This window comes from Rhipicephalus microplus, chromosome 9 (assembly GCF_043290135.1).
Source record: "Rhipicephalus microplus isolate Deutch F79 chromosome 9, USDA_Rmic, whole genome shotgun sequence".
Classification (NCBI taxonomy): domain Eukaryota; kingdom Metazoa; phylum Arthropoda; class Arachnida; order Ixodida; family Ixodidae; genus Rhipicephalus; species Rhipicephalus microplus.
This window is the reverse complement of record NC_134708.1, coordinates 10,408,514-10,424,359: the sequence shown is the minus strand read 5'-3', so window position 1 is coordinate 10,424,359 and position 15,846 is coordinate 10,408,514. Positions and strand designations below refer to the sequence as shown.

The 15,846-nt window shown below is 49.7% G+C and overlaps 1 protein-coding gene across 3 annotated transcripts in view; it reads right to left on the bottom strand.

Annotated features, from left to right (window-relative positions):
• Positions 1-4,944: 4,944 nt before the first annotated feature.
• LOC142771528 (calcium-activated chloride channel regulator 4-like) overlaps positions 4,945-15,846 on the bottom strand; it is a 54,799-nt gene continuing 43,897 nt past the window's right edge. For all 3 annotated transcript variants that reach the window (XM_075873116.1, XM_075873114.1, XM_075873115.1), the window contains one exon: positions 4,945-5,568. In XM_075873116.1, coding sequence (XP_075729231.1) covers positions 5,003-5,568 — 566 coding nt within the window. In that variant the 3' untranslated portion in view covers positions 4,945-5,002. The remainder of the gene's footprint in view (positions 5,569-15,846) is intronic.

The window sequence follows — 15,846 nt, the reverse complement described above, 5'->3', positions numbered from 1 at the left end:
CAGTGGCTCTAGCTCAGACCAAAGACCAATGAATGTTTCAAATAAAGGAGGAAGAAGGGGTGGTGGGCACGAGCACGAGCCAGGGGTTCCGGCCCACTCCGTTGATTTCTTCACCTTCAACGCAGCCACACGATGGGGTCCGGGTCCCCTTCCTCGTTTTTCACACTTCGTTCTGGTGCCGCAACCTACCTGGCCGTCTGGCCCTCGACTTTCGACAATAGATTAACTCCGAGTACAGCGCAGCTTCCAGCGGACAGCCATGACCAAGGCAAGATCGACGCTTGACTACCTTTTGGCTGACTCGATGACCACGACTCACAGGCTCCAGGAGGTCATTGACATCATTGTGTCGAAACACGCTCACCTCAGTACCGTCGCCAAGGAGATTCAAGCTGTGCTACATGGTCTGGACCTGGAGGCAGACTTGACTATCGCGAACGAATACGAAGTTCGTGTCATCTGCGCTCAGGCAAGGGTTCACCGCGCAACCACGCCGTGGCCGCGAACCCTACCCACATCCGTCGCCGTCACAGCCACTCCACGCAGTGACCCTTTCACATGCACGTCACAGCCAGCCGTGACCTTGCCTTCGCCCGGCCTTCCAACTCCAACGACACTTTCTCGCATCGCACTGCCCGAGCTGCACATCCCTAGTTTCTCTGGAGAACGACGCGACTGGAAAAGATTTTGGGATTAGTTCCAACCAAGCATCCACAACAATTAACGACTGTATCCCGAAACTCGATAAGTCCCAATACTTATTAGCATGCGTGGCTGGGGCAGCGAAGTCAGCCGTTCGAGACATTCATTTGACCGAAACGAACAATGACGTCGTCATTCAAATCCTGTCGGACCACTCCGGCCGTCGCGACATGCTTGTCGACGACCATCTCGACAGTTTGCTGTCAGTCACACCACTCCGAAGTTCCGCCGACGTCACCAAGCTACGAAATCTGTATGATGAAGCCACCTTCCACACTAACGCCCTGGAAGGTCTCGGAGTGTCTCCAGGAGAATATTGCACGGTGCTGCGGGACGTCCTCTTGAATGCTTTACCTCCCGACCTCAGCATTTTCTATCACCTACGGCAGAAGAAGGCCATCCTAACGGCGAACGCCACAGCATCCCAGGGAAGCCCGGTCACAAGTGAAAGACCTACTGAGCTTCATGAAAGCGCAAGTGAAAATACGGGAAGAAGGCGGTCTCGGGAAACAGATATTGTCAACAGGCCGAAGGTCTTGCCAGCGAGACTTAGGGACACCACAGCCGCCCTTGCCCACCACTACGTCTTTTTGCAGCAGAAGTTCGATCTCCATACTCGCACCCCTCCGTCCTGTGCACCTCTACAGAACCCGCTTTCCAGAATTGCTCCGAACGTCTACCTCAGGAAGAGATGCGGAAGCGGCTTCACGAAGAGAAGCTACGCTTTGGCTGCGGCAAACACAACTATTTCGCCAATGATCGTCGCACCTCCAGAACCCTGCAATTCAACCGATGCGTGGGACATCTAACTTCTCTGTGCGACATTAACAACCTAACGAACTGCTCACAGCGTACAAACAACCCCTCGGTACAACAAGATCGTGCACCAGTGTCCACCACCATCTATTCTCGGACCCCAACTTCGCTTTCCAGCGGCTTCACGGCTCCTCTCATAGCGACATTGCAACAGGTCGCGACTTCGCTTGCGACCGGCCTCTTGACTCCTCTCAATTCAACGTCGGAGCAGGCCGACATTCCGCCTTCACCCGGCAACTCGACCCCTCTCGCATCGACGTCGCAACGGGCCGCAACTTTGATTTCGACCGGCCTCTCGACCGCTCTCATCCACATCGCAGGCCACGATTTCACCCTCGACCGGCTTCCTGAACCCTCTCGGCTCAACGTGGGAGCAGGCCGCAACTTCGCCTTCGACCGGCTTCTCGACTCCTCTCGCTTACCAAGCCGCGACTTCACCGTCGACCACCCTCACGATTCCTGTCGCCTCCTCGTAGCCCCAGGTGGTGAATTTGTTTTCAGCGGGCGTCATGACTTCAACACCTACTGCAACTCTAATGAGTTATGGGTACACGCTGAAAAACCCGTCACTTTCCACGTGATCTACGGCGCTTCAGTGCGAGGATTCACCCGCAAGGCACGCCGTGAAGAGTTCGATGGCCAATGGAAGCCCCGAGTGTGCCATTGCTCTCGATGCGAGGACGGACGCCGGCAATCAGCTACCGGCCACAGAGCATGTAGACGAATCTCAACTGCCTCTGAACGTGGCTGAGATTCTCGCTCTTGGCGACGTCACTGCCTGATGTAACCAGGATGCTGCGCGTCATCGTCGTCCTTGTGGAACAAATAAGAAGAAAAATCATCATTCACCTCGGAGTCTTCATCCAGCTTGGATGCACCTGTGTGCGAGACATCCGCTGAGGACTACCTCACAACTGAAGTGGTCAAGCAGCGCATGCTTTCACAGCTACTACAAAGTCTTCCGTAGCGATATCAACAATGGCTGGTGTACATGACTCTGAAGAAGTACGCGAATTATCAAGAAGCCTCGCGATTCCACGAAACCATGCCGAAAACCGATTCTTTTTACTACAAGAGACGCAGGAAGAGAAAAGGCCCCTACTATGACCTCAAGATGGCTAACAACATGAAGACGAAGTATTCTGCACATGATAGCGAAATTGGACGTCTGACAGACAGACAGACAGACAGACCGACAGACAGACAGACAGACAGACCAAAATTTTTTTCGTTGAATGTCTCCAAAAAGACTATCGTCTTTAAAATGCTCTGCTACGTGCATTTATTAACTTATTTTCAAGGCCTACGTCAGCAAGTCAGAACCGCACAGGACACTTTTACTTTGGAGCAAGAAAAGAACATAGTGGCGATGGGAAACGACTTAAAAATACGTAGTACGGACGCACGTACCTTCCAGTCACGAAGAAAAAAAAAGGTCAACCTCGGCTTGACGAACGACGCGTCCTTATTCCGTTCTTCGGGTGTCCTTATTGAAGAACACTCGCTGCATCGGTCTCTTTGCCACGATCATTCGCCACGCTGCATCGCCCAACAGTTCTAATTTCCAGCCGTGCAGATTGCGAACATACAGTGCACAAAACGAATCGCATATCCACGCTGCAGTTCACGCACACAGAAAAAGATGGTCTTTTCAAGTCGATATCTAGAACAGTAGCACGCCACGAAAACTGTCATCGGGCTTGGCAATATATCTCTATCGAGCGACGAGAGCAAACAAGTGTAGGCACGTCTGTGGAGCGAACACAGTGGTCGAAACGGAGTGACGTCAGAGCCCGTGGCAGACACAGCGAGCAGGCCTGGAGTGATCGAGGTGGCATCGGCTTAGGAGCATAATTCGCGACGTCAAGAATTTGTTCTCTTGACGTCAGGATGAAATGAGGTCTGCATTGGTCAGTACACAAGAGCCATCTGTTGTGAATTTTCGCCCACCATGAGTTACGGTGCATTCGCCTGCCCGTTCTACCTCGTCACGCATGACTATCGGACGCGATAAACCGTTGTCCCTTCATTTTGTGCGTTTGCCACAGCGCAAGCACGCAGAGAGGGCAATGTGTGGTCGAAAAGCGGGAGATCCTGACTGGCTTATCACTTAGTGCGGACATTGCACGTATTTTATGAATGAAAGTCGAGTATAGCTGGAAATGGCACTTGTAGGAAGCGCAGTGAAAGGTAGAAAAAAAAACTGCAGTCTCGCCTTCGAACTGTGTCGTTTTGGGGGATCCTTGATTGATGCCGTCACTTGTCATGTACACCGTCGTCGCTTTGGAGCATCGAAGAATGAGTCACAGCGATATTGGCTGCCTGCTGTTTCCGAAAGTCGCCGCATGCAAGAATACAAACTGAGCACAGCTTAAATGATAAATTCCAGCGTATAAAACTTTGAAGGATATGATTATCCGGTAACATCGACGTATTGGGGGACTGAGTATTAACTTCTTGACCACAAGCTTTACGTGAAGCGAGCCTTCATATCCCCAAATGACTCGTTCAATGTAGTCCTAGATGGATGTAAATAGCACACATATGCCATAAAGCTTGCGCAGATAACGGGTTCCAATGTATGCTTGTTGGAAAATCGTCTGTATTGCTGTGGCGTGATGCAAAACGACATAAGGACACGAAAAGGCACACAAGGACACCTTAGAGTTTTGCGTGATACGGTGTGGTGTACGAACATAAATTAGAAGTCCCCATCACTACTTTTCTATACACCTGGAAATGCGCAATCAGTTATGATCCAAAGATCTCACCAGGTTCTATCCCATGAAAAGGCTGCATTATACAGATGACAGAACATATTTATACGCCTGTGCCAGGTCCCAAGCCAGAGTGGGAAAGGGGGAAGGGCACGCCAGCCTTTTTCTAAAATTCGGCAGGAGGTGGATGTTTTACCGAGAACAAATAAGGCCTTCGACATGTGCCCCCTTCATCTCCATCCCACCCTGAAAGAATTTCCTGGCTACGGACCTGGCCTTGCGTTGTTTCTCTTGGCCGATTCTTGCAAGCTTCTCAGATTGAGTCGCAACAATAGGCCTCCAAGCTCCCTTATATTACCTTTTAGCATTTCTCAACTCCGTTAGATTTGAGTGCGGAACTTAAACTCCCGCATATAATGATGACGACAGAATCAGCTTTCATCTCATTTTATTCATGCAAGGCGAGCAAAGCCTCGAAGCGGATATTGCTTTATTATGGTTTACTTCTGATATATTCACACCTACACTGGTCTGCCACAATAGTTTGCGGCTCATTTCCCTACTTGAACTATGTTTCCCAGCGGGGCTACAAATATATTACCCGACATATAAGACGGGTTGTTATGCTAACAGTAATATAAATAAACAACAACTACCACAATAACGACACTCGATTGCCACAAAATTATTTCGACTGTTTCACTCTCAGGAAGAAGCAGAAAAAGCCAGAGGCCCGCATTTTATTTTCATTTCATGCCGTGAAAAAGCTATGCCATTTGTGAATAGGTGACAGCGCGGTCAGACGAAGGTTGATCGCCCCGCCATCGGCCGACCAGACGATTATACACACTGTGGTTTTCCAATCTCGATCTGAATAGCACGACCAGCACAGCGACAATGGCGATAACCACTGCAATACCACCTACCAGGAACCACACCCATAAGTGCGACCGGCCGTCTGTGGTTGCTTTCATTGTGGTCGGTAGCGTTACTGTTGTTGCCTCCGTAGCTGTAGCCATCGCCGTAGTAGTGGCCACCGTGGTGTTCATAGGAGGAGTACTGTAAATGACCTCTAGGATTCTAGATATGCCAGACTTGAGCCCGTAGCTGTTGACTGCACGAGCCGCCAGGAATATCACCCAGTCAAAGCCTCCGTCGGGTCGACGTGTAGGCCACTCGCTTGTGAACAAGAAGGTGACCTCGTGTTTGCTGCCAACAGGGAGAGGGTCAAGATCACCTTCAACCACGTCTGCCATCGTCATTTGTTTCTGCTTCTCGAACTCCATCCTTAGCTTGGACATTTCCTTGCTGGCTCGAATATCGACGGCTGAAGCTGAAATAAAAGAGAGAGAACGTTAGTGTAACCTTGAAGGGGCCCTGGAACACTCTTTGAGCAAAGTCAGAAAGTGTTGCCGATCTGTAGTCAAGGCTCCCAAGAACACGCAAGCCGAATAACATAACTCAGCATGTGGCCTGCAGTCTAGTTAATTCTCTAAAGATATCGCTTCCTCTTCTGTCTGCAAATGACGCCTTGTGTGCAAGTGCGTGGTCGTTGGCTGTATTGAGCATCGTCAGCTACGTAGTTTCTGTGGCCACCGTGCGGTGCCGCATGCCAGGGCACGTGCAAGTTGTCACACTGAAAGTAGGCTTTGTGATCCCAAATAAAACCAAAGATGCCCTACATAACGACCCGAGCTGGCACACGCACGCATAGTCCGGCCCCTTTGTTGACTTCCTCCCTGCGTAGCTATCGGCGCACTCGCTGGTACGAGTGGCTACCTCTGCTGGTACATGAAAAATTTTTTAAACGTTTTACAGCATGTGATTCACGAAGCTTCATGCACCAACAGCTACACTATTTAAATGTAACTCAGAGAAATGTTTCAGCAATTTTCACTAAGTTTCACGAGGTTCGTAGTCAGTGGCACAATATGAAGGCGCTTACCATTTCCGAACGTCAACTGAGCTCCGGGCCACGTCCATGAGAGCCGCACCTCCATCGTGTTGTTCGCTCGCAGGAATGCACGCTCTCTAATATCCCAAATATCACCTGGGGGCACATCCCTCTGCATGATGTTTTCAGTCACCTCGAAGGAGCCTGCGAACACAACCCTCTGAAAGGCACCGGTGAGGTTGCCTGTCTGGTTTGGCACTTCGTCGGGCGAGTCGCTGACGTTGAATTCATCGGACGACCACACGGCTTTAAACACGGTGCCCGGAGCCACTGTCTCTGGCAAAGAAATGTGGTTTCTATTAGTTTGAGGTCCCCGTTACAGATTACATCAATAGAGGCTATGTGGTGGCCGTATTTGTAAGCGTCATATGCAAATACTACCTTGCATTCAGATTTTGGCGAACGTTCCAAAATTATATGGGAGAATGGCGCAAGAGAACGGATAGTGTAAAAGATATTGTTACCAGTGACTGTGTTTATTTAAATATGGGGTGAAATGGCGTTGTGAAATAGCAGCGTACTTCTTAGACAGGCCTAGAATGCTTCCACCCAACCACACAGTCCAGGCGCCGCTCCACTATTCTTCTTCTTCCGCGCCCCGTAGGCTCGCGCATATTCGTTTCATTTCCCCCGGCGGCAGACGAAGCTCACCGAGCGAGTTAAAATAGGCCTATGATGGTACTGTTTGAGGTGGGCTACGTGAACAATTTGCGTAGTGCACGAATGCCGGTTATTGACTGTGACTCGGGCGACAACGTAATTCACGTCACCGAGACGAGTGACTATCACGAATGGGCCGGAATAGTTTGCTAGAAACTTCCGGTACAATCCTTTTCTACGAACAGGAGTCCACAGCCACACGTAGTCACCAGGAGAAAACTCTGCGGGGATATGCTTGGCATCGTAGCGACTCTTGTTGTGTTCTTGCGAAGACAATGTTCGAAGGCGCGCTAGTTGACGTGCTTCTTCAGCGCGACACAACGTCTGAGCGATAGACAGATCTTCCTGATGCGAGAAAGGTAATAGAGTGTCCAGAAAACTCTGTGGATTTCGTGCGTAAAGCAGAAAGAAGGGCGATCGTCCAGTAACTTCATGTTTGGCGGTGTTATACGCGTAAGTAACAAACGGTAAGACGGCGTCCCAGTTTCTGTGGTCAGCATCAACGTACATCGATAGCGTACTCGTGAGAGTTCGATTTGTTCTCTCAGTGAGACCGTTAGTTTGCGGATGGTAAGGGGTGGAGTGGCAATAAGAGGAGCCACAGTAGCGCAAAATTTCTTCAACCACATCGGCCAAAAATTGTCGTCCACGGTCACTGATGACAACCCGTGAAGCACCGTGACGCAGTATGCCCCGTTGTAACAGAAAAGAAGAAACAGCGGCCGCTGTGGCCGATGTCAGTGCGTCCGTTTCCGTATAACGCGTTAAATAATCCACGCACACTATAACATATCGGTGGCCCGATGGGGTCTTAGGAAGGGGTCCGAGCAAGTCAATGCCGACTCTTTCAAAAGGGGATGTCGGTGGAGGGATGGGCTGCAAATAACCTGCCGGGGCAGTGGATGATCGCTTGTGGCGCTGACATATAGCGACGCTGGTGACGTACTGTTTTGTGGTCTTCCACATTTTCGGCCAGTAGAACCTCTCACGTAGTCGATGTAGCGTACGTGTGAAACCGAGATGACCGGATGTTATGTCATCATGCGCAGAACGAAGGACGACCTGGCGCAGGCTTTCCGGCACCACTAGAAGCAACGGGAGGCCATCGGCTGAATAGTTTCTTTTATACAGCAAGCCATTTGAAATTTCAAAGTGCTTGTCAATGGAGTTATGTGCAGCTTCGAGCAAGGGTATCAGAGTAGGGTCCCCCTGCTGCTCACGTTTGAAGCTGCTGGTATCTGGGAAGTCGGACGAGACAGAAACTAAATAGTCATCAATGTCATTGTCGTCAGCATTGGTGTGTACTGAACGAAGGTGGGATAAGTAGTCGGCATCAGTGTCACATAGTCCGCTCTTATAGGTAACAGCAAAGCTGTACTCTTGGAGGCGCAACGCCCAACGAGCCAGCCGGCCAGATGGGTCACGAAGTTCCACAAGCCAGCACAGTGAGTGGTGATCGGTCACTATTGTGAACTCGCGGCCATGTAGTTACGGTTGGAACTTCTGAATGGCGAAGACGACTGCTAAGCACTCGAGCTCGGTGACGGTGTAGTTCGTCTCTGCTCGGGTCAGTGTCCGACTAGCATATGCTACGACGTGCTGGCGGTTGTTGCAACGTTGGACCAGCACAGCACCAACACCTAGCCCACTAGCATCAATATGAAGTTCAGTCAAAGCATCAGGATCAAAATGCTTTAGTATGGGTCCTGAAGTCAATAAAAACTTCAGCTGTTGAAAGGCGGCCTGACATTTATCATCTCACAAGTACGGTGTGTTTTTATGAAGAAGCGACGTCAGGGGGGAGGCAAGTTGTGCGAAGTTCTTAATAAATCGGCGGAAATATGAGCTCAGACCGAGAAAACTTCGCAGGTCCTTCACTGTTCGTGGTGGTTCAAAGTTGCGAATCACTGCGGTCTTCTCTGGGTCTGGTCGCACGCCTTCTTTATCCACGAGAAAGCCTAATACGAGGGCTTGACGTCCTCCAAAATGACATTTCTTTGAGTTTAAAACAAGGCCAGCTTCACGTAAGCATTCAAACACAAGCGACAAGCGGTGGTTATGCTCTTGAAAAGTCTTGCCGTAGATAATCACGTCATCTAAATAGCCCATGCAAATTTCCCATTTTAGTCCATGGAGTACTGCATCCATAAATCTCTCGAATGTCGCTGGAGCATTGCACAAACCAAAGGGCATAACGTTGAACTCAAAGAGACCGTCTGGTGTTACGAAGGCCGTCTTCTCTTTATCTGAGGGAAGCATAGCAATTTGCCAATACCCAGAACGCAAGTCAACAGATGAAAAATAGGAGGCAGAATGCAGGCAGTGCACGGCGTCATCTATACGTGGCAAAGGGTAGACGTCTTTTTTTGTGATGGCATTTAGGCGACGATAGTCTACGCAGAATCTCCATGAATTATCCTTTTTTCTCACTAGAATGACAGGAGCTGCCCATGGACTAAACGATTTTTGTATGACGCCCTTCTTTAGCATGTCTTCAACTTGCTCAGCGATGACTTTCCTTTCGGAAGGCGATACACGATAGGGCTTCTGGCGTATTGGCGGTGCTTGGCCTGTATAGATGCGGTGTTGCGTACGTGAAGACGGTGGCGTAACGGTCGACGTCTTGTCTTGGGCAAAGTCAAAGACTGAGGTGTAGCGTGCGATCACCTCCTGCAGCAGCGGATGTTCAGTTGATGGAAGTGATTTGTTAATCATACGGTCATTGCTGGCAGAATAGTCGGGGTACGAGTTGGCGTGAGTTTTCTTTACATCCACCGACAGTTGGAGTGACCGTATGGTAAGAGTACTTTAATCTTGGAAGCTTGCCAATTTAAGTCCTGCGGGCAGATATATGGGCTGCGCGGAAACGTTCACAGTCCACAAATCGGCACAACCATCGACGGTGAGCACGAGGCAACAAGGCACAATAACGTTTTTATTAAGTGCGTTGCTGAAGTTTGGCTCGGCTAAACCGTAGTAAGAACCCGCACAAGAACGCGAAGAGTTTACACGCACAAACACTGCGGTATGTGGGGCCAAGCAGACGTCTTCAGACACGGAAAACACTTCCAAGCAGTCATAAACGGTATCTTTCATCAATGGAGACGGCAGCACAGGACGAAAAATGATCCCACCTCTACCACAATCTAGAGTTGCACCACATTCCCGCAAAAAATCTCTACCTAGAATGACGTCGTGGGTCGCTCGTGCAAGCACCGTTAGTTCAGCTCGAAACGTTTGATTTCCTACAGAAAGTAAAACAGAACAAACTCCAACCGGGCTCAACGTTTCTCCCTCTACGCCGCGGAACGTAGCACTCCAATTCCAAGCAAACATTACTTTCGTCCCAAGGCGATTTTTAAAAGACATGCTCATTATGGAAACGGCAGCACCGGTATCAACTAGTGCAACAGTACACACATTGTCTACAAAAACACTCACTTTGTTCTCAACCATTACAACACAAGGGGGTCTTGCGGAAGATGATTTTGCGGCCTCGCTCCCATTGGTCACACCAGTTAGTTTCCCAGGGGTGGTGGCGTCCCCGAGCGGCGACGCGGAGACGGGGATCGCTGTTGGCGTACGGGTGGTGGGGTAACGCTGCGATCGGAGCAAGGCAAGTCAGCAGGTGCTGCTTGTTGCTGCTGGAAAGAGCCCTGAAATGGTCAAGACTCGCCAGCAGGTACATAGGGCGTGTACACGTTGAATCATGGAGCTCGCTGCTGGCGACGGTAGCAGTACCTAGCGATGTGTCCAGGTAGCCCGCAGTTGTAGCAAGTACGGGTGTCGCGTCTAGTCGTCCCCGGCGAAGTAAACCTCATCGGTTGATAAAAGCCGGGCGATGGTGGTCGAGCAGTAAATTGCTGTGACACAGCTTGCCTGCGTTCCTGGTTTTTGAGTGGTCGTTCACTCCTTCGTTCAAACCTGATCGGTGTAATTCGGGCGAGGCTCAAAGTAGCTCTGTCGCATCCGAGGTACCAGTGATTCACGGGGCCGTTGGTCGAATGCACACGGATGGCAGATACTAGCGGTGTCCACAGCTTGCAGTTGAACAAGTTCTTCCTTAACCACTCGTCTTATAAGAGAAGAGATGTCGTCCTGCGATGGAAGGTTGACACTTGCAATCGTGGGCACATTCTCAAGACGTCCCGGATTTCGGTAGGACTCTCCTCCTCTTAGCGCTTCAAACTCTCGGCAGTGTCTCCTTAGGTCGGAAGGTGTGTGTAAGTCTTCCTTAGGGATAAAGAAATTGTACACGCCTTCTGCGATTCCCTTGAGCTGATGACCTACCTTATCTTCGCCACACATGGTCGCACGCACGATTCCGCAAAGCTTCAAGACGGCCTCGATGTAGGTGGTGCATGTTTCGCCAGGTAACTGAGCTCTGCGTGAAAGCGTTTGCTCCGCCGGCTTGTCCTTAGCTGTTGAGTCACCAAAACACCTCTTCAGCTCGTCCACGAAAATGTCCCATGTGGTCAATGCACTCTCATGGTTGTCGAATCAAAGAGACGCGGTGCCAACGATAAAAAACACCACGTTCTCGAGCTGCTTAGCATTGCTCCAGCGGTTGCTGCGACTCACTCTTTGGTAGTGCTTGAGCCAGTCGTTAACATTGTCATCCGGCTGCACCGAAATGGTCCTCGGCTGACGTTCCGGCATGCCGCAGCGAACTTGTCCTGGCGGGTGAGCGTGTTGCTCATCAGCAACGAGGTTATTATGGCCTGCTCCCGCGTCCTCCATGTCTGGTAGCTGCGGTGGCAAGCCTGCCAAGCGTCTGCTCCATCACGAGATCGGTAGATCTGGGTCAATGTACCCGGCACCTTCCACCAAACTGTTACGAGTGACTGTGTTTATTTAAAGATGGGGTGAAATGGCGTAGTGAAATACCAGTGTACTTCTGAGACAGGCCTAGAACGCTTTCACCTAACCACACAGTCCAGGCGCCGCTCCACTACTCTTCTTCTTCTTCGGCGCCCCGTAGGCTCGCGCATCTTCGTTTCAATATATCTGAGCTATTAGGTGAGTATTCATCCTAAAAGGCTGGGAGTGCAAAGATATGCAAGTCTTCATTCACCAAGTCACGGGAGCAAAATTAAAATGAGTACCAGCTTTAACTGACAGGTTACGCGCCTCCCAGATGGAGGTTGTTGTTTTTTTCGCATTGCAGTGCCTACTGCTGCAGAACGGAAAACAATAGAAAGAACACGTATTGTTGTAAATATTTTGTACATTGCGTACCACACTGGTTAAAAAGCGTGGGTAGCAGATACGACGTTAGTGCCGTTTTTACGGCTGCCAATAAACTATGTATGATTTGTAATGTAACAGACAAAAAGTGCACTAACAATTGTTTCGTAAAACACGGCAACAATTCATTGATTTCCACGCAGGTAGGGTGTATAAGGTTATTTTTAGCTGCAACCGTTCTAAATGTAGGACAGACGGCCCACTATGTTAAATGAAACACAACAGATCTCTCACTGAAGGCACACCTTCTAATCGATATTTCTTTTGCGTAAAATATGATTACACTCCGGAATTCAATGAATGCGTTGTTTGGTATCACACGAATAAAAACGCTCATCTAATAATAAATACATTGCTTATCGATAATAGTGATAGCACATATGTCAGCCGATCTTCCATAATCATGTGCAAAGAACTCAAATGCCTTAAGAGTTATCTTAGACTCCCAGGCGTGTCGGTTTGATAGGTACGCCTTTGAGCATGTGCAGACGAGTGCCCGGACCTTTTTTCCCCCCGTTGTGTGTGTGCTCATTTTATAATCGGCGTTTGTAATGTCATGATTTCTTTCTTCCGGCCATGTTTGCACGCCCTGTCTTTTAGACGGGACAGGACAATGCGCACGCAGTAACTCACGTTGTGTGTCTTATTGATTGATTGATATGTGAAGTTTAACCTCCCTAAACCATGATATGATTAGGAGAGACGCCGTAGTGGAGGTCTCCGGAAATTTAGACCAACTGGGGTTTTTTAACCTGCACCCAAATCTGAGCACACGGGCCTACAGCATTTCCGTCTCCATCGAAAATTCAGCCGCCGCATCCGGGATTCGAGCCCGCCACCTGCAGGTCAGCATACGAGTGAATTAGTCCCTAGACCACCGCGGCGGGGAACGATATTATGCACTGACACCTGCGGCACCAGCAGCCAAATTCCCTCCGGTCTGCCTGATGCCCCGCGCTGAAGCCTCTTTACTCTGCGCTAGGGTTCCTCAATGCGCGCGGAGAAGGGGGGGGCGCCTTCTATGCCTTAAGGCCCCTAGAACTAGGGACTTTACTCCGCGTCAGAGTTACTGTATGTGCCACCTTTTACCTAAAGGTAGCATATACAGTAATTCTACTCTGCGTAGAATTGCAGCGCCACCCCACGGCCTACGCTGGCAGCGCACAAAGCCCTTCCATTGAGTTATGGCGCGCAACAGCCAGTGCCCCCCACCCCCGATGCAGGACGCTTTCCAAGAGGAAAAGAATATGCTTCCCAAGTGCTTCGTCGCCTTGAGAACTTAGCTTTTTTTTCCTTCTTCGAATACGCGTTTTTTTTTTCGAATAGGCGTTCTTTTTTTTTTTTGATCGTGCGCACACGCGGGGGCAAGTCACGGCTTCCCGCGGCGATCCCTGACGACAAGGCGCGCCATATTCAAATCGGCTAATAGCTGATACAAAGCCTTCTACGAGTGGTTTTTGAGCTTCCTTCGTCATGTGTCGAGACAAGAGAAGTTTGTAGTTTGAAATTCGAGGTTTATTTTTACCACACAGTTACACATTTATATTGATTTTTTTAAGTCACGACAACGAGCCTAACTACCCAAATGTGTGGTATCGTATGCTCGAAAGAAGCTGTGATGCAAAAGCAGCTTGACTAGTCCCATATTCCAACAAAACAAGGCAGAAAAAAAGACAGCGTTCATGAGGCAAACTAAAACAGTAAAGGCTGGTGCACACCAGCGACTAGCAGCGGTCGCGCGACCATTTGCGACTGGTCGCAAACAGTCGCGAACGGTCGCAAAGCGACTGCTCTGGTTAGTCGCTTCGTGACCGATTTTTCAGCCGCGCGACTGAAGTCGCAAAGCTGCTGGAACCAATCAGCGATACCCAATTTTTGTTTTTTGTGTTTTCATTGCCCTGGCCTCCTGCCGCCAGATACAAACGAGTGCGTTCTTGTGGGTCTGTGGCACCATGGCCACCACGGAGTACTTGCCTTGGGATGGCGGGGCGCTGCAGCTCGAGAAAAGTGTAGATACGGGGCGGCATTCGCAAGAAGCTAAATACCATCAAAGCATAGAGACAATGAATTGTGCACTATCTTTCCCCCGTATTCAGAATCGTTTTTGTCTCGAACTTGATTTGCCACCGCCTTCAATGCAGCGTGTTTGGAAAGTGTTTGTGCTTCATGCCTTGGCAACGACTTAAGACACCGCATTTGAGACGCGTTTGTGCGGTACTGGAGTCTGTGGCAAGTCAAGATAAATTCAAGAGCGTTTCTGAATACGCACGACTCTCGGAAATACTCCTCGTCGTCTCAGCGCAGCTCGGGAGGTAGGCGGCTTCCGTGATCGAAGGAATGGCCGCACCCACCACTGGCCTTTTTAGGAGCGAAGCTTCTTATAGCGGCACCCATTCGTCCCTTGTAGCCGTTGTAGTATGTTGTGAGTATAACAATTTGACCACCAAGGTGGTGCCAGTCAGAGATTTCTTCTGTGCGTTGTTGAACAATGAAAAATAGTGCTCAATGTACATGGCAATGGCTGTTAATGGGGAATAAGAGACAGGTGCATTCGGCTTTTAGTTAGTGTGCACACAGTCATCCCAATTAGCAGCCACTGGCATGTACACTGAGCACTATCTGACAAGAAAGTGTTGCTACGTTATACTCGCTGGGTGTAATCTCCTTAGTTTCAGGAAGGATTAGCGAGCGTTGAGCCGCAGTGCCATGAATACAGTGAACTAGTATATACCATGAACTCGAGGTGCTTAAAAGTAAGGAGTAGACCCGAAACGCGAGCCGTAAGAAGGTGTGCGTGTGCCACCTCTAGTTTAGTCTTTGGAATGTCCGCTGGATGGTGGTGCTTGTATATGGGGAATATATGATGAAAAGATGCGAGATGGTGGTACTTGGAGTGTTGAATAGATGGACGAATGGACACACAGACAGATGCATGGGTGGACGCATGAACGGACGCAGGGGCGGATGCATGGAAGAACGCAGGGGCGGACGCATGAACAGACGCATGCATGGACGGGCGGATGGATGCATGGACGATCACACAGATGGACGCATGGATGAACGGAAGCAAGAACGAATGGATGGATGAATGCTTCGCCCCACTCCCCATTATTCACTCCGTGGATATGATGCCAATTTTTCTCCTTGGAAGCATCTGTGCTGCCAACGCTGACACCATGGCACAGCGCGCCAGCAGCATGACAATCTCTTGTTTTTCGCTTGAATCGAACTCCTTGACGCTGTTGGGAACACTGTGCGAGAACGGACGAAAAGAATAAATGCGGCGCGCTTGATTTGCTCCGTTCACTCAGCTGGCGGCGATCAGCTTATCGGCGCCGGTCTCCAGAGTTCTCGCTGATAACGATATCCGGACGTGACTCTCCGGTTTGGCAACTTCCGGTCGCTCGCATGCATCCTCTGCTGGTGTGTACATCAGTCTCTTTTTGGTCGCCAGTCGCGAATGGTCGCGTGACCGCTGCTAGTTGCCGGCGTGCACCAGCTTTAAACAGACATACATAGCTGAAAGTGGCACAATAATAAATATTTCATACATGTAGGCAAGATTGTACTCTTTAAATAAATACATAAAATAGGAATAAGCAAAATACAAGAAATGTCTGTTTTCTCTCTTTTTTTCTTGTGTCATGTAACTAAAAATAGGCTGGGCATGTCTTGTCACGAAAGAAGATGCAATCAGTGCAACGAAAAACTGTATTTAGTATGAGTGGGGGTGAATATTTCAGCATTTGG